This window comes from Sus scrofa, chromosome 4 (genome assembly GCF_000003025.6).
Source record: "Sus scrofa isolate TJ Tabasco breed Duroc chromosome 4, Sscrofa11.1, whole genome shotgun sequence".
NCBI classification, from domain to species: domain Eukaryota; kingdom Metazoa; phylum Chordata; class Mammalia; order Artiodactyla; family Suidae; genus Sus; species Sus scrofa.
Genome location: NC_010446.5, coordinates 74,341,086 through 74,366,352, shown reverse-complemented (window position 1 = coordinate 74,366,352; position 25,267 = coordinate 74,341,086). Strand labels below are relative to the sequence as shown.

Sequence of the window (25,267 nt, the reverse complement as noted above, 5' to 3'; positions counted from 1 at the left end):
ATCAAGAATGGTTTTTAATCATTTGTTCTCTTTTGTATTCTTTCTAGACTAGAACCAGACTTTAAGTTACTTAGTAGCAGAGACCATGTCTAATATTTCTTTGCAGAGGCTCAGCTAATACTGATTAAGATTTTCTCTATAAAAGAGCCTCTTAGATTGCATTAAGTGGTCCCAAAATATCTGGTCAATTCCTTAACAAAATTAAACAATTGGGAGTTCCCATCATGGCACAGCGGAAACGAATCCAACTAGGAACCATGAGGTTGCGGGTTTGATCTCTGGCCTTGCTCAGAGTGTTAAGGATCAGGTGTTGCATGAGCTGTGGTGTAGGTCGCAGACATGGCTCGGATCCAAGTTGCTGTGGCTGTGGTGTAGGCCAGCAGTTGTAGCTCCTATTGGACCCCTAGCCTGAGAACCTCCATATGCCATGGGTGTGGCCATAAAAAGCCAAAAAAAAAAAAAAGTAATCAATTGTTTGGCACACAGGTTGTGTCTGCAGATGCTGCATGCGCTCTGGGTCTTGCGTAGAAATCATTTACATGAGTGAGGTTTGTACATGTCTCATTCATATAGCGCCCTCTGGCTCAGTGAAACATTTAACTTTTATTTCATAAGCTGATTAAGAAATGCAAATCTATACCTATTTTGCTTTTTAAAATAATTAGTACCAAGAGATTAAGTCTAATTTGATTCATTATGTTTCAAAGAGGAAGTTCCCGTCGTGGCTCAGTAGTTAACAAATCCGACTAGGAACCCTGAGGTTGGGTGTTTGATCCCTGGCCTTGCACAGTGGGTTAAGGATTCGGCACTGCCGTGAGCTGTGCTGTAGGTCGCAGACGCAGCTCGGATCCCGCGTTGCTGTGGCTCTGGCATAGGCTGGTGGCTACAGCTCCGATTAGACCCCTAGCCTGGGAACCTCCATATGATGCAGGTGCGGCCCTAAAAAGACAAAAAGACATTGTTTTTCCAAGAATCTCCATGTAAGGATCACCCTCGTCAACATCTTTATCTGTAAATCCGAGTAAATCAAAATGATGAAATAGATGGATGCATGAAAAGTAGATAATAAACAAACCAATCACTGTATAAATGCAAACCCAGTTACCTTTGCAGAAGCAGTGAAGTGAAATTTTTTCCAGTCAAGGTATTTTCCATGACACAACACTTTATGGTAGGACAAGGGATTTGTGATGAAGTGGACATAGTTTCCCATGAGTTGGCAGGTAAAAATGTGACCATGTTTCCTTTGGTTTGCTCGGAGGAACTCAAGAGGATTGGCACCAAATTGCAGTGCACAACCCAGATAGGGAATTATCCCACTCTCCAGAGGTGGTTCGCCCGTTTGCCTGTAAGACACAAATAGATGACAGATGTGGGAAATTACACATCGTTCTTCATTTCTATCTATTTACATTCATTTTTTACCACTGACTTCAAAATGCTAGTGTATTGATACTTTTCTTGTTGGTGGGGTCCTTCACTAAAATGAGTTAGATTAACCTAGTAACAGGATATGCTAGTGACAGTGATAGTTAAATCCATCCATCCATCCATGTGTATACATTCGACAAACAGCGAATGTCTAATATGCGCTATGCACTGTTCCCGGTGATGAGGAGGATAGGATCAACAAGACCAATAAGCTTTCTGCTCTTGATAGAGAGATGAAACTACTTTCTAGTGTTGATTTTTTCTCTAGGCATCATTTCCCCAAGTATCTCAAAATGTTTCATGTGTTTTCTCTAAAGATAGAGAATACTGCATAACAGGAGGAATTGCAGAATTGAAGTCTTCAAAATCTTCATAGTTTAAATATATTATTCTTCTGTAATGATAGTTGAAGAGGGAAATATTTGATAAATTAACATATTATAAAATGAAATTGTCAGATAAGTATTGCCATGATCATTGATGATAATTCAATGCTCTTTCCTTCTATTTTAAATGTTTTTATTTAAGAATATAAATGTTTATTTTCCAACATAAGCCACTATCCCTCTGGGTAGAATGACATAGCGTAAAAGACTTAATTTTCTTTTCATAGTTTGCAGGTAAGTAGTTTAATTAAAATAGAAACTATCAGGCCTGAATTAAAATATCTTAATGGACAAAGAAACCTATAAAAGGTAGACAACATATAACAATCTACAGAACTAAAGATACACCTGCCTTGGGTAATTCTGTTTTTGGAAGTTGATATTGCAGAGAATATTTACATAACCCCCCTCCTCCACACACACACACACACGGTCTCTGAGCCAATCAGAAGTTAAAAAAACTATGGCTCTATCTCTGACTCTATTTGTATTTCTTGAACCAATTATAAATGATACATACAAATAAAAGTGATGTCTCATACATTTAGCAGTTTCCCAATTTGCCATGGTTGATTATCATTAATAAAAAAAGAGTAATATAATGATGGATGCAGGCTCTGTGCTCTGGTCCAGCCCAGGCTGAATCTACACAACACATAAGAATTGACTGAAAAGAGAACACTTAGTTAATCAAAGCATCTATTTAATCCCTAAGATGGGAACTGCAGATCCAATTTACCACTTGTATCCTGACTTATCCAGACTTTCTCTTTATACGGACATATAAGCACACATAGAGCTTATAAAATTTCTGCCAGTGATGTTTAACAGGTTTGTCCATTTTTACATCACCATTGGTATATGTCAATACTAAAAAGGAAACTGTCATTATTCAAAATTTTAAAGTATCTTTTTATACCTCACAAAAGATTGTGAGATATAAAAAGATACTTTAAAATTTTTAAATCAAAATGTTTTCATTTAAAAACTTAAGGAAGAAAGTGTTAGCACAGGTAAGTACAGAAAACCAACTTTATGGTATAACAGTGAAGGTAAAAGGGCATTAAATGAAGGAAGAAAAATGCAATTTACAGGTAAAATTTCCCTTACCTTCTCCTCATTCCAAGAAGAAGCCATAAACAACAGCACACTGCTGTCACAATCCCCCCAAGCAAAGATATGCTCATCATTTTGTGAATCACCTGCAAACTTCCGAGGAGGAGCGTCTGTAGCGAGAAAGGTAAGGACGTCACAACAGAGGCTCCAGCAAGACATTATATATAAGGTAAAATGGTACACTTGAGTGACCAAAGCAAACAATTAACCACCCTATTAGGAATAAAAGAAAAAAAAAAAGAACTGGCCTTGAACTAAGTCCACAGGTATCAGAAGCGGATCCAAAACAATCAGAGACCTGCAATACTTGATAAGTTGAAGGTCTCTCAAACCTATGTTGACTTAATGTTCAAACCTGGGAATGACAGCTAATATTACAAATTTAGTATGCTTATAAAAAGAACAAATAAATCTGTACAGGATCAACATCTCACATAGAGATGTCAGCCATAATAAGGAAAAATCAGTGTAATTATTAAGCTAATGATTTAGTCTTTTTACCTTTGAGAAGAAATCAGTTGAAATGATTTATCAGAGAGATAGTGGCCAAGTTCAAAGGAAAGTGAACTGAGTGAAATGTTTCTGTGCTTCATGTTTCAATACTTTTACAAAATCATAGCCATGTTACTATATATGGTAACATGTTACTTACCTAATGTCCTGAAAAATGCATCTTCTAGATGCATCCAAACATCCACATAATTGCATCTTCCAGTTAAAAACAGTTTATCTTAAAGCCTTCGGACTTCATCAGCCATTTTGTTCTAATTGGAAATATGTTCTGTAATTTTTCTGATTGCTAAAGGAATACAATTTCATTTCAAACAATTGAAGACTAACTGAAACATATCTTGGTCGAAAGGGAAAGTCAATTCATAGTTTACCTCCTCTATTACTGCTCACTCAGAGGTAACAGCCGCTGTTTGATATTTTTCCTTCCACACTTTAGTTCTATGCACACTTGAACAGTAATTGAGCACCTATTCTGTGCCAAGAAGTCTTCAAAGGCATTCTGGCTACAGGATTATTAAGACCAACAGATTCCTACTCTAATGAAGGGAGTTCCCGTTGTGGTGCAGTGGAACTGAATCCAATTGGTACCCATGAGGACTCGGATTCAAACCCTGGCCTCGCTCTGAGGGTCGGGGATCTGGCGTTGCCTGAGCTGAGGTGTAGGTCACAGACGTGGCTCAAATCCTGCGTTGCTGTGTCTGTGTCATAGGCTGGCAGCTGTAGTTCCAACTCGACCCCTAGCCTGGGAAATTCCATGTGCCATGAATGCCGCCCTAAAAAGCAAAAAAACAATACAAAATAGACAAACAAAAAACCCAGAAAAAAACCACACCAATCCCCCCACTCTAATGAATAAACTATTTCAGTAGAGAGACAGATAATAAGATATGACATGAATAAAATAAAACAAGCTCTACAGAGCTACTGGGAGATGAGAGTGATGGGAGATAGATAGGTCTCTCAGAGGAGGTAGCCTCTAAGATCTGAATGACAAGAAGGGATTAGCCAAGTGAAAAACAGAAGGAAGAGAACTCCAGGCAGAGAGCAGCAGGTGCCAAAGTCCTGAGTTAGGGAACCTGGGGTATCTCTCTGTATTAAGAAGCAGAAAGAAGTAGGATAGATGGGAGGAGATGAATAAGAGGAACCTGGGTGAAGACACAAGCCCAAAAGATAGGCAAGAGCTAGTTGCCATAGGGATGCTTTAGAGCGGGGAGAGAGATTTTTGAGGGCAACAGATCAAAACGCTCGCCTCAGCTATGCAGATCGCTGTGTTGTCAGGTGGACAACTGAACTTGAGTCTGAAACTAGGGAGGAAAGTCAGGGGTGGAAATAGGAATCTCAAGTCACTGGCATTTGATGGCATTTAAAGCCCAAAGACCTTATCAGATCACTGAGGGACGCAATAAAGCCAGAAGAGAGTCAAGCCCAATGTCAGCCCAGAGAGCTGCTCTCTCCTTGAGGTCAGTCAGAGAGCAGGAAAAGAGGAGATGGGTCCAGACAAGCCAGGAGGAAAACGCACAGGAAGCAAAGGGAGGGGTGCTGGAAGCAAAATGAGAGATTATCCACATCGCAAGTGCTACACTGAGGTCAAGGAAGACGACAACGAAACTGGCCATCGCTCTTGACAGCATGGAGAGAGCCTGTGAGCCACATAAACACACACGCCATGATGGGGTTCTAGGAAAGACTTCGGGTTTTTTATAGCACTAAAAAATGAATACAGGAGTTTCTGTCGTGGCTCAGTGGTTAACGAATCCGACTAGGAACGATGAGGTTGGGGGTTCGATCCCTGGCCTCACTCAGTAGGACAAGGATCCAGCATTGCTGTGAATTGTGGTGTAGGTTTCAGATGCAGTTCAGACCCCGAGTTGCTATGGCTCTGGTGTAGGCCAATTAGACCCCTAGCCTGGGAACCTCCACATGCCACGGGTGTGACCCTAGAAAAGACAGAAAAAAAAAATGAATACAGTATTACGGGTATTTCCCACAATATGTAGGTATTATATATGTGTCTGTATAGACCTCTTCATTTCTTACGTGTGCATAGTCTTGCATTGACTGAATGTACTATGATTTAATAACTGGTCTCCCGCCGGGGGATGTGGGGGGGCAATCTGGTTTGTTTCCAGTTTTTGGCTACAGAATCCATAGATTTATTTCATGATTCTTGCCTCCTTAAACAGAGACCGTATATATTTTTTCACAGGCTATTTGTCATCATAATTATGAATATCAAGCATTGTGTGGCAGTACCTAGATTTCTCCATCTATTTAGATTTTTGCAAGGCATTGTGTATGTTAAGCATATTTAGACTGATATGCCTTATTGAATTACTATGTCTGTTTTCTACATGACTCCGTTAAAAGCAGAACCTTTAGTGGCTGTCACAACAGGGTATCATAGTCAGAGAACACAGCCATCTGACAGCCAAACATTTTAACGCTTTGGAGTCAACTCTCAAGCAAACAAATAGAAATGAACATGTGGGGGGAAAGGGGGTACCTGGGACCCCTTGGAATTATCTGCAACTTCCTGTGACTCTATAATTTTGGCAAAATTAAAAGATTTTCTAGGCAGTTCCCGACGTGGCTCAGTGGTTAATGAATCTGACTAGGAACCATGAGGTTGCAGGTTCGATCCCTGGCCTCGCTCAGTGGGTCAAGGATCCAGTGTTGCTGTGAGCTGTGGTGTAGGTCGCAGACTCGGCTTGGATCCTGAGCTGCTGTGGCTGTGGTGTAAGCCAGCGGCTACATCTCCGATTCCACCCCTAGCCTGGGAACCTCCATATGATGCAGGTGCAGCCCTAGAAAAGACAAAAAGACCAAAAAAAAAAAAAAAAAAAAAGATTTTCCAAATGGTAAAAGAGAAGTCCATTGATGACTCCAGGAAAACTTCTTAAGTCTTGCCTTCCTCACGCCTCTCTCAGAACTGCAGGAGCTCCCTCGGGTGCAGCCTGATTCTCCTAACCCAGGCTGGTCTTCCCGCTTTGGCCACACCGTCCCTCTTCCACACAACGAAAGCCCAGGAAGCACACACACCCAGTTCTCCTTGGTGGGCTGAGAAAAAGCTGAGGCGGGAATATCAACTCATATTTTTCTTGTTTACATACAGTTTCTGTCTTTCCTCTGCATGTGTCACTTCTTATTACTGTCACACGTCCACACATGGCATCTATCACACCCCTAACGTGCTGCCTCTCTGGTGAGGGGGAATTCAGATGCTTCTTAACAGCTCTCAAAACTATTAACAGGCTGCAAAGAAATACCCACCAGGGTTCCTGGTGAGTCAAACACATAGAGTTTCGGGTGTGGATTCTGTGACAAAGTGATCCCAGTGACCGGAAATAAATAAATGCAAGCTGAGTGGGAACGTTGTTTGCTTGCTTTTTTCTTCTCTGCTACATTTGACATTGTGAAGTTTTATTCCCCCCCCATACACACACACACACACACACACACACACACACACACACACGCTAGGCACCTACTACATGTGCCGGGGCGGTGGTCTACACTGGGAACACAGTGGTGCACGAGGAAGCCAGGAGGCCTAGCCTGTGGGGTTCCCACAGCAGCAGGCAGAAGGGTAAGTGACCCCCTCAGGCAGAAAGGAGTGTGTTTTAGTTGCCAGAGGCCTGGAATGGACCGGGCTTAGTATCGAAAGCCTTCACGCCTGCCAGAGTCTGTCCATCCCCCTGGGTGTGAGGCACCGTGAAGGGCACACGGTGCCAGTAGAGAGAGAGCTCCTCCTGGGCCTCAGAGAGCAGAGGGGCCGTGTCCCACACCCCAGCTCCGCCCAACAGATCCAGGCAAAACCTGGGAACTAGAGGGACCGAAAGCAGAGGGAACGGCTCAGCCTATTCGCTTATGTAACCCGATGGCACAGATGAGGTTTCTATTAAGAAATGCAGTAAACAAAGCTCACGGGGATTCACCCATCAGCGGGTCCTCTAAGTAGAATGAGCTGTGAATGTGGTTGGGGATTCACCCATCAGCGGGTCCTCTAAGTAGAATGAGCTGTGAATGTGGTCAAGCGACTGAGTCACACCAGCTGTTTTCTTGAATTCACAAGTCAAATCAATTCCGTTAATGCAAAACCTTGCCCATTCTTGGAGCCTCACTGGGGCGGGGGATGGGCCCCTGGGTCAGAGGCAGAACAATGCGGAAAGGGCTGGGAGGGGTCGTGTTGGGATTAACGGGGGGTGGGGGGGTCCCTTTTCATAAGCAGCTCTTAGGCAAAGTGTCTTCCCATTTGAGTCACGTCTTCATCTTTTATTTTAGAAAAAAAAAACCAGTGTTGTTACAGTATATACAGAATATCTTATCCTCAAATACTGTTTTGAGCCCCAGTGCAGCCCCTGCTGTGCTGTGTCACAGGAGAACACCTGTCCCCCTAGGTAACGGGGGGCCTCGGACTGGACTTGAAAGCTAAGTGGCAGCTTTGCTTTAAGTCTCTCCTTAATCTGAGTTTATCCAGGACAGAGGAAAGTGAGAGCAATGGTCCCTGGGACCCAGGGGTCCCCCCAACCTCACCTGGAGGGTAAGAGAGCCCAGGGGGAGAGAGGAAGGAGACACCGGGAGGGGAGGATGGGCGCGGGGAAGAGGGAGGGAAGGCTGGACTTTTTTCCACTTTTTAGTTGTTATGCATCGTGCTGCTGTGAACATTCACATTCCTGTTTCCGTGGCAATGTATGTTTTCAGTCCTGAGTCTACAGCTAAGGGTGGATTTGCTGGGTCCTAGGGTCATATCGGAGCTCTGCTGAAACCTAGAGCAGTTAGGTCCATTAACCTGTAACTTGCTCGAGAAATGATGTGCTGCCACCTGCCTTCACTCATCAAGCTACTTTAATTGCCCTCCACGTAGCCTAAACAAGATGCTTTCCTGAGTTGTTGGCCAGGAACTTGGACTCAGCTGTGTCCAGCTTGAGCTCAAGCCAGTTGGGGCCACAGATCCTCCTACTGCTCCTGCTCAAATGTCTGATCCGGGACCTTTGACATCAGAGGACGCAAACCCCCACCCTCAGACCCCGCATCCACAGCTAATTGCACCTGCGCAGGAGGAAGGTTCACTCGCCTTTCTTTCATCTCCAATCACCTCTGCCTGCGCTGCCCACGCTGCCCACGCCCCTACACCAGCCACGCCTTGGCTTTAGTCCATAAATAGCCCAAGCCCCTCACCTTTGGGAGGTGGATTTTCGATTTCCCGGCCTCGTGAGCAACCCCTTCCTCGGCTGCCAACCTTAGCGTCTTGGTGTCTTGGCTTCTGGCTGTCTGGGCGCTGGGCAAACAAACCTGGTTCGGGAACACTCCCATTAACTTTTTTGCACAAACCGTTTTCCAAAGTGGGTGCACTCTTTTACAGTCTAACTAGCAATGTAAGAAGGTTCCAGTTTTCCAGGGCTTTGTCAGCAGTTTCCATTGTCTCTGTTTTTAGTTATGGCCGTCAGAGTGGGTATGAGGTAATATCTCATTATGCGTTTGGTGATTTTCATTCCCCTAATGACTCATCATGTTGAGCATTTTTTTTTTTTTATGTGATTGTTGGCGGTTTGTAAATCTTCTGTGGAGGATGTCTGTTTAAATCCTTTGCTCATTTTTTAGCTCCGTGGTTGTCTTTTTGTTTGAGTGTAAGAGTTCTTTCCGTACTCTGCAGGCCGTACCCTCACAGATAGGATTTTCCAACATTTCCTCCCCTTTTGCAGGTTGTCTTTCGCCTTTTCGATAGTATCTTTGAGTGCACAAAGGCTTTTAATTTTGTCGAAGCCCAATTTACCCATTTTTTTAATTGGTTACTTATACTTTGAGTGCCATAGCTAAGAAACATTGCCTAATTCAAGGTCAAGAAGACTTAACGCCTGTTTTCCCCCTAAGAGTTTTACAGTTTTAGTTCTTACATGTAGGCTTTGGGTCCATTTTATGTTAAGTTTCGTATATGGTATGAAGGTTGGGGGTCCTTGTTCACTGTTTTGTGCAGGAGTATTCAGTTGTCCAGCAGCATTTGTGGAAATGAATGTTCCCATTGAAATCTCTTGGTGCAGTTTTTGAAAATCAACTGACGTTCAGGTAAGGATGTATTTCTGGACTTCTTTTTTGGTATCAATCCATGTGTCTATCCTTAGGCCAGCATCACAGTCTTGATTACTATAGGCCTGTAGCAAGTTCTGTAATCAGGAAATGTGAGTCTTCCTGATTTGTTGTTCTTCAAGATTGTTCTGGATATTCTCGATCGCTTACATTTGCATGTGAATTTTAGAATGAAGCTGTAAATTTCTGCTCCCCCCCAAAAAAAAGCTGGAGTTTTGATAGGGATTGAATTCTCTCTGTAGATCAATTTGGGGAGTAATGTCCTCTTAACACTAAGTTTTCTGATCCATTAACAGGAATGTCTTTCCATTTATTTAAGTCTTTAATCTCTTTCAATGACATTTTCAGGTTTTCAGTTTACAAATCTTGCACTCTCTTTGTTAAATTTCTTCCTGGAGGTTCGAACTATGGTGCTGTGCGTTAAGAATTGCGTCGCCGCAGAGGTGTGGTTCAGGATAGGTGGGGTGAAGGATCTGGCGTTGCCACAGCTATGGCTTGGATTCAGTCCCTGGCCCAGGAATTTCCATATGCCGTGGGTGTGGCCATAAAAAAAAGTATTCCTAAGATATTTTATTCTTATTGATGCTATTTACAAGGAATTGTTTTTGCAATTTCATTTACAGATTGTTCATTGCTAGTGTATAGAAACAAGCTGATGTTGGGGGTGCTGATTTTGCTTTTGTTGAACTTGTTTATTAGCTCCAAGGTTTTTTGGTGGATACTTTGTGATTTTCTTTTTTCTTTCTTTTTTGCATATGGAAATTCCCAGGCTAGGGGTTGAATCAGAGCCAGAGCTTGCAGGCCTACACCACAGCCATAGCCAAACTGGATCCAAGCTGTATCTGCCATCTATCCCACAGCTTGCAGCAGCACTAGATCCTTAACCCACTGAGCTAGTCCAGGGATGGAACTTGCATCCTCTTGGATACTATGTTGGGTTCTTAACCCTCTGAGCCACAACAGGAGATCCTTTACAATTTTCAACATGCAAGAATAATGTTCTCTTGGAGTTCCCATCGTGGCTCAGTGGAAACGAATCTGACTAGCACCCATGAGAACTAAGGTTCGATCCCTGGCCTTGCTCAGTGGATTAAGGGATCTGGCATTGCTGTGAGCCGTGGTGTAGATGGCAGATGCGGCTTGGATCCTGCACTGCTGTAGCCTTCGGTATAGGCCAGCAGCTACAGCTCCAATTCTACCCCTAGCCTGGGAACCTCCATATGCCACCCTATAAAAAAGATACTGTCTTCTGAAAATTGGGTTTTCCTTTCAAATATGTATCTTTTATTTCCTTTTCTTGCCAGACTGCCCTGGATCTAACGTCAGTACAGTGTTGATAGAAGTGGCCAGGGCACAGATGCCCTGCCTTGTTTCTGACCTTAGAGGAGAGAAGCTTCATCTTCCACCATTAAAGTATGATGTTAGCTGTGGAGTTTTCATAGATACTCTTTGTCATCTTGAGGAGGGGCCCTTCTATTTCTAGGTTTTATTTTCTCTGTGTTTTTATAATGAAAAAATGTTGGATTTTCACTAAATATCTTGTTTGCATCTATTTATATAATCATGGGGGTTTTATCCTTATTAATATGATGTATTTCATTTATTTTTATTTTAATTTTATTTTTTACATGTTGAATCACTTGTGTGTTGCTGGGATAAATCACACTTGGTAATGGTTTATAATGCTTCTCACATGTTGCTGTATTCAGTTTGCAAATATTTATTTGGTTGAAGATTTTTGCACCTGTATTCATAAAGAATATTGGTCTGTGGTTAATTTTTTTTTTTTTTTTTCTCTAGGGCTGCACCTGTGGCATATGGAGGTTCCCAGGCTAGGCTAGGGGTCTAATCGGAGCTGTAGCCACCAGCCTACGCCAGAGCCACCGCAACTCGGGATCCGAACTGTGTTGTATCTGCGACTTACAACACAGCTCATGGCAATGCCCCATCCTTAACCCAGTGAGCAAGGCCAGGGATCAAACCCCCAACCTCATGGTTCCTAGATTTGTTAACCACTGAGCCATGATGGGAACTCCAGTCTGTGGTTAATTTTATTGTGGTAACTTTATCTTATTTTGGTATCAGATAAAACTGGTACTGTAGAATGTGAAAGTAATCCCTCCTCTTCTAATTTTGGGAGAATCTGTGAAGAATTGTGTGTTAATTCTTGTTTAAGTGTTTGATAGAACTTGCCAGTGAAGCCATCTGGTTCTGAGTTTTTCATTCCAGGAATTTTATTTTTTTAATTTCGACTTCAGTATTTTTCGTGTTGAAGGTCTACTCAAAATTTTATTTCTTTCTGCACGAATTTAGAAAGTTTGCATCTTTCTGGAATGAACCCATTTCATTTGGTTTATCTAATTTATTTGCATACAGTTGCTCTTGGCATTCTCTTATTTTTCTTTTTTGAATTTCTGTGATGTTGGTAGTAATGTCTCCTTGTTTATTCATCATTTTAGTGATTTGAGTCTTCTCTCTTGTCATCTAGCTAAAGATTTATCAATGTTGATCTTTTCAAAGAACCAACTTTTGGTTTTGTCAATTGTATCTATTTTTCTATGTTCAATTTCTTTTACTTTTGCTTTGATTTTTATTATTTCCTTCTTGCTGCTTGATTTGGGTTTATCTTGCTCTTCTTTTTCTAGGTTCTTAAGGTAAAAAGTTATTTGAAATTTGAAAGTTAGGTATTGAAGCCTCTATTATTGTTGAATTGCCTATCTTCTCTCCTAAATTCTGTTTTGCTTCCTATATTTTGAGGCTTGTATCTGACATTTGCTTACTTTTTCTCCTATTAATGTGCATTTTTTAAAAAATATTAAACATGCCCCAACTATAGCACAAACCAGAAGGTAATATGAAAAGTTAAATTTGTTACTTTGGAGTTCTTAACTTTTTTTCCACTGTTGTGTGTTTGTGCTAGAAATCTGATTGTCAGGTTTTTTTTTTAATGTTAATGCTTATACCGCCCTCTAGTGGACATCCATGTACACAGACATTTCCTCTGTAGTTAGGGTTACTTCTGTCTGGTTTCCTTAACTCGCACGGATGGAACAATGAACTAGAACCTAGAAAACACTGTAGAAACTCAACTCCTAGAAACAAAGCCCCGTCCTGCACCCCACACTTTGGAGCCACCAAAACTAGGCTTGAGGAGCCGCCATTCTGTTGCTGTAAACCAAAACACTGGTATTTCCAAAACTAGATGGTAAGACAAAGTGCCAGGACCTGGAGAAGCTCCAAACCCAGAGATGACAGAACTAGTCTGCATGAGCTTTTCCATTCTCACAGCATGTGGACAAAGACTGGAACCCTAGCAGTAGGTCAGACCGCCTGTCACAGCCACTTCTCCACTCATACTGAGCTCTGTGTGGTTTTGCCAGACTGTGGGGTTGGGTCTCCAGGTGAAGGGCTTCCACCCTGATTGTCTTCATGATTTTTCCTTTAACTTTGGTGCTCAGCAGTTTGGCAATGATGTTTTTTTAGGGTTTTTTTTTTTTCCTTCTTGAATCTCTGGCTTGTGTTCTTTTATTGATTTTTTTTTTGGGGGGTCGGGTGGTGGGGGGGATTCTTGGCTTATCATCTCCTCAAATACTCTTCTACTCCTTCCACATGCTCCTCTGGGACTGCATTTACGTATGTTAGTCTCTATTAGCCCACAGCTGTTCTTTATTATTCTGTTTTCTCTTTGTGTCTCAGTTTCTATAACTCCTACTGACTTACTTTCAAATTCACTGATTCTTTTGTAGCTTCCAGGCTGCTAGTAGGGTAATTGAGGAAATTCTTCATTTCTGAACTCACCTTTGTTTCTAGAATTTCTACTTGACTGGTTTATGGTTTCCATCTTTCTAATGAAATTCCCCATGTGTTAGTGCCTACTGTACACTTAGCCCACTAGATCTTTTAACATTTTAATCAGGGTTGTTTTACATTCCCTGTCAGTTCCAACATTTTGGTCATCTCTGAGTCTGGATCTGTTGCCTGCTTTGTTTATTTCTGAGTGGGGCTCATTTTTCTTTTTGTTGAAGCCATCTACGATGAAACTTAAATCCCTTTATGTTAGCAGGAAATAACTCATCGTGAGAGAAGGGAGAGTCTATACTGGGAATTGAGGCTCAATAGGAAGGCTTGGGTGTTTCTGGCCATGAGCTGACTCTGGTTAAATATACAACTGGGGCAGAAAGTCAGAATGGTGAGGGGAACTAGAATGTCCCCGATTTGTGCCAGCTGGAGCATGCAGCCAAGGTAGATAAAGCCAGGACTCCCAGAAGGCTGTATCCTGAGAGAGAGGACTAATAAGGAAAAGCTGCTTAGTTGGATACCTTTTTAAAATTTATTTTCTTTTGTCTGGTATTCTAGGGGTTTTAGTGGAGATGAGGAATTCTTCATGAGAGGTCAAGAGTGAGGTTTCTCTGATGAAAATTGTCCTTGTGCAGATGATGGGAGCCTGAGGGGTTTTCTTCCCTTATCAGACCAAATGAGGAGGTTCCACAGCTCTCCTCCAGGAGCCTGTCATGCGCCCCTGGCATTTGGACCACCCAGCTGAGAGATTTGCTGGAGCCACGGGGGCGACAGAAGGGAAAGCAGCCCAGCCTCCAGAATTGGGCGGAGAATGTGTCCAGCTGAGTCATCTTGAAGACGACTTGCCCAAATGGATGACCTGGGGGCAGGGGGAATGCTCTGGTAGGAAGGTCGCAGGCATGTGGGATGAAGTTTCAAGAGAGCAGGAGCTCAGAGTGAGTTACAAATAAGGGCTTGCTGATGGGAGATCCCCCGCCTGCTGAGCCCTAAGACTCTACCAAGCAGCCGGTCAGAGGAAGGGCGAAATGGATGAGGGAGGCCAGCTGGCAACCGCCCAAGAGTTTACAAGCTTCAGGCAGAGCTCTCACTGCCTGGTGGGCGGGTGGCAGTGGGAGAAGGGGGTGAGAGGAGGGTGACGTGTAGGAAGCAGCCAGAGGAGCTGTCCCTGAGGAGACAAATAGGAGACCACCTTCCTTTCTCCCTGCAGGTTTCTGATCCTAAGTCAGGTGTTACCTGGTGGAGGGGAGAGGCTTCAGTTGCACACACACAAATCAGACTTGGGAAATCTATCTATAACTAAGACAAGAGAAACTGTGAGATCTGCTGGCAAACTGTTCAGAAAAAAAAAAAAAAGTTATGTTAAACCATCATCCCTAAAAAACTTATCCTATAAGCCTGTTGAATACATTTCTCAGAGTAATCATTGTTCAATTTTCCTCTAAGTCTGTAATTATGCTGTAGGTTGTTTTTGCCCTCCCTGCTCCCGTCTCCCTGTCCTTCTCATCCTCTGTCGTCTTTCGTTATCCTCCTCCTTCCTCTCCATTCTCCTTATTACCAGCTCTGTGCACAGAGGATTTTGTCCCCAATCCTAAGCTGTCAGTCAGGGTTTCCTTGTGAAATGTCCATTGCTGACCACTGTCCACCTTCTTGAAGCACTTGGACCGCTGACCCACCTGTGGTGGCAATTCTTCAGCTCATGGCTTCTCTCTGGTAATCATTTAATCTAAATTTCCATGTGTGTTGATAGACAATGTACATGCTGGCTTTTTTATAACATAAAAAAATCCGTGCCTGTACTTTTATCTTGTTTCTATTGTCGTTTATATGTATCTTCTTTCTTCTTTGGTCAGCTTCATCTATTTGAGTTTTTCAAATAACTTTTGATGATACTGGTCAAATCTATGTTTATCATTTCCTGTTTCATTTCTGCTTTTATATTTATTCATTCCTTTCTTTGGGACTATTTGATACACTTTGCCTGTTCTCATCAATTGGAGACCTAGCTTGTTTTCAATCTTTCTAGGTTTCTAATCTGTTTATAAGGCTCTGTTTTCACTTGACTTTCATATTAATGCTGTTTAAAATTATTCATACTCAAAGATTGCAGAAATACCCTTTTTCTTTTATGACATCAAAGTTAATTTTTCTTCATAAGGCAGTGAGATTCTGAGTGACCAAAGACAGGTGTCAGATGAAGTAGTGGCGATCATTGAGTAACTGAATATTCCCTGCTGTGGTATCTCAACCATATTATATTTAGATTTCTCCAACATCATTTCAGAGCTGTGTACAGTGAAGAAACTAACCCCCCTCCCTTTGGTCTTAGGAAGGACACAAACAGAAGAGCTATCTTCACAGACCACCTCTGTGGAACAGCCTGGTGGTTGCATCTGAAGGTAATTGGCAGTGATGATGTTTAGCTGTGTAACTTTTCAGTTGTTTTTGTTTTGTTTTGTTCCCCGAGGAGCACTGAAAGACAGACTTCTTCCATTTTCCTCAAAGATGTGGGCCAAATCAGTAAGCAAGAGCAAATTTCCATGGAAGCATTATTCAGCAACGTCTATGTTCCTCCTTTGCTGCACCAGTTGATAGAAATCTCCCCTCGAGGAGGGCATGGCCTCACATTGTGTGAAACCCTCAACCCTCCTGTCCTAAGTGATCGTGTACGTGATCTACCTGCTTTCCCCAAATGAAGGAAGCACCATGGCATGGCAAATTGCCAAGTAGCCTTATCTAGCGAGGCACAATTTCTAAAGAGTCTGTGCTTTAGTTTACCTCTCAGCGTTTATTGATTGGAAATTGATGGATGTGTTGAAGGCATGAGAAATCTGTGTATCTGGCCATTACCCAGGACACAGTGAAAGAAGATGGCTGTTACGTGGTTCAGCTGCACCATAAACGGTGAAATAATGACATACAAAGGCAGGGCTGTCCCACATGGGGGCTCAACCCCCTGCTCAGAGATCACCGTCTATGAATTCTAAACTGGCTGCTCATTAGGCCATGTGTTGCCCTGTTTTTAGTTTGTTTAATGACTAACTTTATGGCCTCTCTGTATGGTGTTGACTTTTTGTATGGCAGTCGATAACACTGTTTTATGTTGGTTTAAACTGACAGAGATGATCTTGGAGTTTCCATAGCCTCTCAGGCTGTGGCCTTCAAAGCACTATTCATAAGGAGAGGAATTGCTTTCATTAGCTCATCATTTATTGAGACTTGGATCAATGTGAGAACTGCCCAGGATCTGCCCAAGCAGTAGTGGTACGATGCGGCCCCCACTGTCCCCTAGGTCTGGAGCAAGGCAGATAGTTTTCAGAAACTGCAGTGACAATGCCAGGGTTCCCAAACCGAGCCACTACCATCTCCTATAGGAATAGCCGCAGAGAAAGGGTAGCTGGGAAGTACCTTGCCCAAGATAAAAATCAAAGACCTCTGGTTAGAAGAGAATGGAGAACTGACATTTCTGTGGATGTGGAAACTTGGGCAGATCTCAGATCTGTACCTACCAAGAGACTCTGATACCAAACCCTAGAACTTGGAACAAGCTCTAATGCTTCAGCAATATCTATGTTCCTCCTTTGCTGCACCAGATGCCTGGTTTTGATCTCTTATTACTTACCCGGCATTTTTCAGTTCTGCTTCCTGTGGGACCTACATATTGAGCATCCCGTGACTTATCATGAAACGCTAGTTCCGAGTTTACCTGAACACCTTTTATCATTCCACAGGTTGTCTATACCTGGTCCACCATAGCTCTTGATTGATCCCAGGTGTTAGGTTAGACAACTTAACCCATAAGGATGACTAGGTCTCAGTGGCTCTAACACACCGCATGGTGAGCTGTGCACAGCCACAGCCCTGCCCAGAGACTGCCAATCTCCTCTCCACTCCCCTTCCTGCCCTGCCCTCTCTTCCACCTCCCTGCCAGCCCCACTCCAGCCCTGAATCCATTCCTACAGCCAGGTCAGAACTTAGCCCTTTCTGTGTGTTCTTATTCTAGTTCAGTGTGTTTCTCTGGTCCACGGAATTCTTAATGATTGGCTGCCATGAACTGTCCCCACCCGGAATCCCTGTCATACAGCACAAATACAAAGTTGAAAAGAGTCTCTTTATAGATTCTATCACCTGGAGTCATATCAGTGGACACTTGGTGAATAGCTCACCTTGCTGGTGAAATATTTATACTAAAAAATTGCTGGATATATTCTGGTCTGCTTTCTCACTCTGTTCACACACCACTTGTTCAGACCTTGTCTTAAAGTCTTAATGTGTCGATACCAATTACCAATAATTGTTTGTTTCAAGACATTGGTTCTGCTTATCAATTACTTCAAAAAAGAGTTGGATCACTTCTCTGTAGGTATGTTTGCTGCCTTATAGCTCAGCCTCTTCCCATGGATTCCTCCTAGACATATCACTGGGCATTTTTAAGAGAGCCCTTGGATGCTTCTCCACATAGAGGCCACTCAATAAGGGCACACTGGTACAATTCAGTCTTCCCTAAATATGAGGGCTTATCAGATGGTTATAAGTCATGCCACTATCACTCGAGGGGAGAGTTTCTTATTTTAAATGCTATACATGGACTCCTAGCCTTGAAGAGTAGTTGCTATTATCAAGGGCAAGAGGATCAGGGAAAACATAATGGAAAATAAAATTAAAGGATCAACTTGGAGTTCCCGTCGTGGCTCAGTGGTTAATGAATCCGACTAGGAACCATGAGATTGCAGGTTCAATCCTTGGCCTTGCTCAGTGGGTGAAGGATCCGGCATTGCCATGAGCTCTGGTATAGGTCGCAGACACGGCTTGGATTTGGCGTTGCTGTGGCTCTGGCGTAGGCCGGCGGCTACAGCTCCAATTAGACCCCCCCAGCCTGTGGAACCTCCATATGCCGTGGGAGCAGCCCTAGAAAAGGCAGAAAGACAAAAAAAAAAAAAAAAAATCAAAAGGTTGCCAGATCTCAAGTTATAGTTACCACACACTCTTTCATCTGCATATTCAGTATTGACCATTAAGTGGGTATTTTGTAGCTTAGTTCCTAGAGAGTTCATTTAGACAAAGAGACGTTTCCATTTTTACCTAAATCTCTTTCGCACATAGTAAGTTGTGAATTCCTAATTCTGGTTTATGCAGACTGTTATCAAACTGTTTCCCTGGTTTATGTAAACAAAAATTAGTAAGGACTAAGCAAACAAGGAAAGTTTGATTCTAACCCAACTAATGAATGATAAATATCAGGTCCAGCAATTTTGTTTATGGTTTTTGTTTTCATATTTACTTGATATAGAAAAATACCCTTAAATTTCATAAAATTCATTGAGTCATTTTTTTTTTTAAAAGAATGCCCTAAGTACGTTAATTTAAAACCCTTGTTCTATTTTTTCTTTACCCGAAAGTTATACTTGAACAACAGAGTTTGACTACATTGGGGTTCACTGATACCCAGGTTCTTTTCAATAAATATGCAAAAATATGCAGGTAGAACATCATGTGCAAGACTTGTATTGAAATGGACAGCCTATCCCTTCATATGCATAAGGTGAGTGATAGTTAATATAAAATTTGTTTTTTACTATTTGCTTTCAAAGAATGATCTTCCTGTACAGTATGCCTCTCACATCATTGGAAGAACTGCATGTCAGCCCATCATCACAAGTGTTTTAAGTGTAACAATATGCCCAATACTGTGTTAGGAATAGGACTGTAATACTCCGTGCCATAACATTTTTATAATGATTCATTCATTAGTGTATAGGCTGGGCTACTGCAAAGCAGTCGTGCTGCTCCTGCTTCATTGTCAGTGCTCCTGAATCGATACGCCTGTAAGTAAATGTGCATTTCTTTTTCACGTCCTCTTTTCCACTCCGATGTCTGGTGTTGGTAATACATGTAACACAGTGTTTTGTATCCTGCAATATTCTTTTGTATCAGACGAGGTTGATGTAGGTCCTGACAATTCAGTTTGTAAACAAACAACATCAGCTTTGATTTACAGTACCGTATGGAGACTGTATTTTCTTTTCCTTATGATTTTTCTTAACCCTGTCTTGTCTCTAGCTTACTTTATTGTAAGAATACAATATAAAATATGTATCACATACATGATGGGTGTTAATCTACTGTTATGGGTAAGGCTTCTGGTCAACAGTTGGCCCTTAGTAGTCAAGTTTGGGGGGAGGCAAAAGTTATATGCAGATTTTTGACTGGGTGGGGGGACCAGGGCCACTAATCCACACATTGTTCAAGGATCTGCTGTATTTTAAAAGGAAGGTTGTAAATTTCTAAAGGGAGAAGGTGCATTTTGTTTTGACTTTTTATCATTTTGTTAGAAATTTCCACATCTTCTGCACTGTGGTCAGAGAATGTGATCTTAAGTGAATTCCACTTTTGGAGCTCTGTTTGAAAATTTGTGGTATGGCCCAAAAATTTATCAGTTTTTGCTGAGTATTCCATGTGGATTTTACAATAAACTACTATATTGGTATATATTAAGAGTAGGTTCTATATTCCTTTATGAATAAGAATTATTCATTATACTAAAGTTTTTTTTTATATCCTTACTATTCTTAGTTTGATTTCTGAGTTCTAATGTACTTTCCTACTATGGTTGAGGGTTTATCAATTTCTCCTCATCATTCTGTCAGGTTTTGCTCACTCTGTATTTTAAGCTGTGTTGATAGATATATCCAGTTAGCCCACAGTATCCATGGGTTTTGCAACTGTAGAATCAACCAGCCTGTTCCAGAAAGTTCCAAAAAGAAAAACTTGAATGTACACACTGTTATAGCATTTACAAGTGTGTTTACAAGTATTTATGCAGCATTTATATTAGGCATTATGGGTAATCTAGAGATGATTTAAAGTATATGCAAGGATTGTGTAATATACAAATGCCATTTCATATAAGAGACTTGAGCAGTCACAGATTTGGTGTCCATGAGGGTCCTGCAGCCAGTCCCCAGTGGGTACCAAGGGACAACTGCGTAGGTTCATGATTAAGGAATGAATGTCTCATTAGTAAAGCTTTTTGCCATATAGTCTAATTAGTTTTGTATTATTCAAGGCAAGCACTAACATAAAGAAGTTAATATCTCTCTTCCTTTCTTGTAATTTTAAAATTTTTAATGTGTGGTTTTTAAATACCAAAGACCTGAAATGTGTTTCTATTGCAGTAGGAAAGCTTCTGTCTTTGAATAGAATGAAATTATCCTTTTCACCTTTATTTTGGTTTCTCCTATCTACCATCCTACTTTTTGTTTGCCAATTTTCACTTTCTCTTAATTCCCATCCCCTTCCTACCTTTGTTGGCTTGAGGCTTTGTGGGGTTGTTTTTGTTTTTGTTTGTTTTTGTCTTTTTAGGACCGCACCCATTGCATATGGAGGTTCCCAGGCTAGGGGTGGAATCGGAGCTACAGCTGCCAGCCTACACCATAGCCACAGCAATGCAGGATCTGAACCATGTCTGCAAACTACTCCACAGCTCACGGCAATGCCGGATCCTTAACCCACTGAGCAAGGCCATTGATTGAACCCACATCCTCATGGATCCTAGTCAGGGTTGTTATTACTGATCCACGACAGGAACTCCGGGGTTTTCCCTTTATGTTTAATTTTCCTTCTCTCTTGTGGCATAGGAGATAGAGATGTATACACACATGTGCGTGTTCAAAAGCATGTATAGTTGCCATAATATGTATATTGTTGAAATGATATATAAGAAGAATATATACATAGAAGCAGATCTCCAGGATTATGTCCTAATAGTTCTGTACCCCAATTCCTACATCTAGAAGCAACCTGCACTTTCAAATGTTTGCTTACTTTTTAAGAGCTAGTGCATATATACATGTGTGTGAGTGTGTGTGTGCAGACATATATGTGCTACTAGAAATTAATCTTTCAATATGAATAATGTTCTTATATTTACTTAGTTGGGCTTGGAGTTCCTGTGAAAGGTTCTTGCCTGCAAATCAGCTCTCCTATCCATCTTTGGGGCTAAAATTTCCTTCCGTGCTTCTTCGTGGTAGGACATAAAGCCCACCCCCCACACCTATGCGCATTGCCCAGATGCTTCTGGGTGTCCAGGGGAGGAGGCTGTCCCACAGGGACCTGCTTGGCATGCTCCCTGTAGCAGGGGGCCTGCTCGCTGCATCAGATCTGGCCTTGAACAGTCGCATCCAAGGCAGAAGCTAAACATCTCCTGTTTTTGTCGTGGCCATAGGCACCAGAGTGATGTAGGAGACAGACTAGTAACCCTCCAAGATATCCACGTTCTAATCCCCAGAAACCAAGACTGTGTTAGCTTACACAGCCACAGGGATTTGCAGGTGTAATTAGTGACACTGAGCTGGGAGGCCCACCTGTCATCCCAGGGCCTTAGAAGGGGCCAGGGAGGAACATAGAGGTAGTCACAGAAGCAGAGTTTGGGGTGATGCACTTCGATTTTGTTTTTCTCTTTTTAGGGCCATACCTGCAGCATATAGAATTTCTCATGCTAAGGGTCAAATTGGAGCTGCAGCTGCTGGCCTGCACCACAGCCACATCGGATCATTAACCCACTGAGCAAGGCCAGGGATCAAACCCACATCCTCATGAATACTAGGTCAGGCTCTTAACCTACTAAGCCACAGTAGGAACTCCAGAGTGATGCACTTTTTTGTTATTGTTTTTTATCTTTTTAGGGCCGCACCTGTGGCATATGGAAGTTCCCAGGCTAGGGGTTAAATTGGAGCTACACCACAGCCTACACCACAGCCACAGCAACGCAGGATCGGATCTGAGCCACATCTGCAACCTAAACCACAGCTCACAGCAACACTGGATCCTTAACCCACTGAGCAAGGCCAGGGATCAAACCCGCATCTTCATGGATATTAGTCAGGTTCTTAACCTGCCGAGCCAAACCAGGAACTCCTGGGTGATGCACTTTGAAAGTGGGGAAAAGGCCCATTTGCCAAGGTGCACAGGCCCTCCTTTCAGAGAGGGAAGAAGGTGCGTTCTCCCCTAGAGTCTGCAGAAGGGACACGACACCTTGAATAGCCCACAAAACCCATCTCCGACTTCTGACCTGCACAGCGCTAACACTTGTGTGCTGCCCGAAGGCACTACGATTGTCACATTTTGCTACAGGGGCAGCAGGAAGCAGAGGCAGGCAGCCCCTTTCTCAGCAATAGAGCCCTTTGGGTGCGGGTTTCCTACTCTCCCCTTGTCTCTCCTGGACGTGCAGGGTGGTCCCAGCCGAAGAGGCCAAAGCTCTTCAGGACCACCTGTGTCCTCGTTCCCTGCCTCGGACTCAGAGAATGGACAGTGCCATCCACCCCTTAGGTGGGACATGGAATGATGCTCTTATCCCTTAACGGCTGCAGGAAAGGCAGCATGGCCCAGCAGGGGTTTGGGGCTAGTGAAGGGTGATGGATTGTTGAGAAATGTGAGGAAGGGAAGCAAGGGACAGGCCCTCTGCCCCAAGGGAGCCCTACCTGCGAGCTGGGTGGACGGCGTGGTCTTCGGCTGACTTCTCGGCTCCGACGTGGCCTGTGGGGGGAAGGAAACCTCTAGGGTCGCATCCTCACCAAGCCGCCCCCGACCCCCGCATCTGGATATTCTTTCAGACGTGCAGGTGCCTCCTGGCCTCGGCCCCGGCGCCCCCTTCACTTCTCTGACTCTGTGTCAGAGCTGGTCCCCTCCAAGCCTTGCAGTGACTCTATTTGGGGCACCCCACTTTCCATACCTAGCCCTGAAGTTTTAGCTGAGCTGTCGTGTAGATTCCGGAAGGTCGCTGTGACTTCACATCTGAAGGGCGTGGAGCACAGCCGCCTCTCCTGCCAGAAGTCTCTGGGCGCTTTAACCCAACTGGGTCCTCTTCCTCCTCCCTGTGTGAGAAGGCTCTGTCCCTGGCAGTGACTGTGGAGCATGTGGCAGTCTCTCTTATATAAAGTGAGTTAAACCAATGTGACTCAGGGGTTACACCCATGACTGGGCTTGAACCCTTGTTCTGTGACTTACCCTGAATTTTTATGACTAAACTCTGCACATGATATTGTCACTCTCTCTACTGATAGAAATCAGGTTTTACTTATCTTTGACATTTTCTGGGATATGAAAAATGCTCAATATGTATTTAATATTTTGAAATAACACTGAGGCAAAGGACGCAAATTGCCTCCCAATACCCATTCTCCCTTCTTCTTTAATGACAGAATCCCAAGGCTACAAGATGCTACTGCTTAGAACCCTCTGCAACTAGATGTGGCCAGTGGGATGTAATGTCAGTGGTCTCTGAAACCTCTCAGAAGGCTTCTGTTGCCTCCCAAATGTGCCCCCTCAATGTGGCACATGGATTATTTTGAAGTTACTTAAGGAATGACCAACACAAGAGAAACATTCTGACCCTCCCGTCTGCTCCCCCCCCCACTGCCCCATCTGGAAGTAGGACACCCTTATCACCCAGGATTGGTAATTTGGGGCCAAGAAGCTGTACAAACAAACCTTGTTACTACTTTGACTCCCCCCAAGCCCGAACTCTGTTTCCATTCTTCACTAATTGGGCAACCAAGTCTTGGGTCTCTTTGTCCTGTGGCTTCCTCACTAATGTACTGTTTCTTGGTCTAAAACGTCCAAAAGCTGCCTGCTTTGGCCCCTTCTTAGGTCCCATTTCTAAAGACCTCTGCACAATTAAAATGTACTTCTTTTTCTCCTGTTAATTGGCCTTGTGCCAATTTTATTATTAGTCCAGGCACAAGAACAGGAGAGGGGTAGAGGGGGAAATTCCTCTCTCCTCACCCCTTCATGAAAGGAAGGAGGGGGCCCGCGCCTTTTGGCCCATCTGCTCTTCCTCTTCTATCGGGATGTGGGTGTGATGGCCGGAGCAGAGCAGGCATTGTGCACCACAAGGTGAGCGATCTTCTCAATTTCTTTTATGTGAGGATGGTTAATGTCTGTCTTGTTTAAGCTACTTTAGGTTTCTGTAGGCAGCTGAACCCAATACTAAATCAAGCATACTTTCTTTTCTTGCTTGTTGAGCAAAAAAATATGGCGAAAGGACTGAGGAAATGGGACGAAAAAAGCAAACCAAGGCAGTGTTAGGATTCTAGGGATGGTGTGTTCCCTAAAGGCTTTCAAGGAACAAAATGTATATATAGTTTGTTCTGCTGTCACCTGTGTTTCAGCAATGGGATCGTCCCATACGCAATTGACAGGTGGGGGACGATATTGGTGTAAGAGTGCTGGCCAGCATATGATTTCCAGGAGATCACGAGCAGACTCTCTGCACAATTAAAAAGTGGACTGTGGCAATATACAGACATCTTAAGAAAGAAATCCTGCAGAGGTACATTCTTTTTAGTGAAAGTGAGGGCTGGGTTAGTGGTGTCAAAACTGCTGTGCATTTCCCAACATTAAACTGTCTGGTACGCCCGTGGAGACAGAGCAGAAAGTTGCAAAAGTATTGTCCTTTGTGTTTAAAAGAGATGACATCTCCCCTCATTCTATTTCTAATTTTGATAAATCTGGTCTCTTAGAAACAGAAGCCTCTGTATCTCAAAGAAGATGCGAGCCCCCAAGTTCAAAGACTAGTGGAGATTGATGGAAGCTTTTTTTTTTTTTTTTTAATAAAGGTTCACTGTTTTTGTTGGTGCTCCTGCTACAAAGTTGGGTGGTATGATCTGCCTCAACCTGATGTCTTTTAGCCTATGTGCCCTGTTGTTTTCAGTGGATGTGTTTTGTGGAATGAAAAGCTCTAAGTGAATGCATATATGATCTCATATAAAGAACTGATGGTTTAAAGGCAATAGTAAGAATAGCATCAGAGTAAACTCTAACCCCAAATACTCCTCTTTCACATCTTAACACCAAGTCTTCAGTCCAGGTTGACTTTGCAGCCTGCTTCTTTCCATGCTTTTCTGGTGTCTTGAAAAATGCAAAGCCTTACACATTTGACCTTT

The 25,267-nt window shown here is 42.9% G+C and overlaps 2 protein-coding genes across 6 annotated transcripts in view; one reads left to right on the top strand and one right to left on the bottom strand.

Annotated features, from left to right (window-relative positions):
• Positions 1 to 23,252, bottom strand: part of CYP7A1 (cytochrome P450, family 7, subfamily A, polypeptide 1) — a 29,528-nt gene extending 6,276 nt beyond the window's left edge. The window contains exons 1-5 of one of the 5 annotated variants that reach the window (XM_005663076.3): positions 23,056 to 23,252; positions 22,805 to 22,859; positions 8,625 to 8,738; positions 2,928 to 3,043; positions 1,106 to 1,346 (exon numbers count right to left, since the gene is read on the bottom strand). In XM_005663076.3, coding sequence (XP_005663133.1) covers positions 1,106 to 1,346; positions 2,928 to 3,007 — 321 coding nt within the window. In that variant the 5' untranslated portion in view covers positions 3,008 to 3,043; positions 8,625 to 8,738; positions 22,805 to 22,859; positions 23,056 to 23,252. 5 annotated transcript variants of the gene reach the window in all.
• Positions 8,633 to 25,267, top strand: part of SDCBP (syndecan binding protein) — a 61,780-nt gene continuing 45,145 nt past the window's right edge. The window contains exons 1-5 of the mRNA XM_021088485.1: positions 8,633 to 8,905; positions 9,421 to 9,509; positions 10,835 to 10,943; positions 15,655 to 15,724; positions 18,725 to 18,867. Coding sequence (XP_020944144.1) covers positions 18,817 to 18,867 — 51 coding nt within the window. The 5' untranslated portion in view covers positions 8,633 to 8,905; positions 9,421 to 9,509; positions 10,835 to 10,943; positions 15,655 to 15,724; positions 18,725 to 18,816. The remainder of the gene's footprint in view (positions 8,906 to 9,420; positions 9,510 to 10,834; positions 10,944 to 15,654; positions 15,725 to 18,724; positions 18,868 to 25,267) is intronic.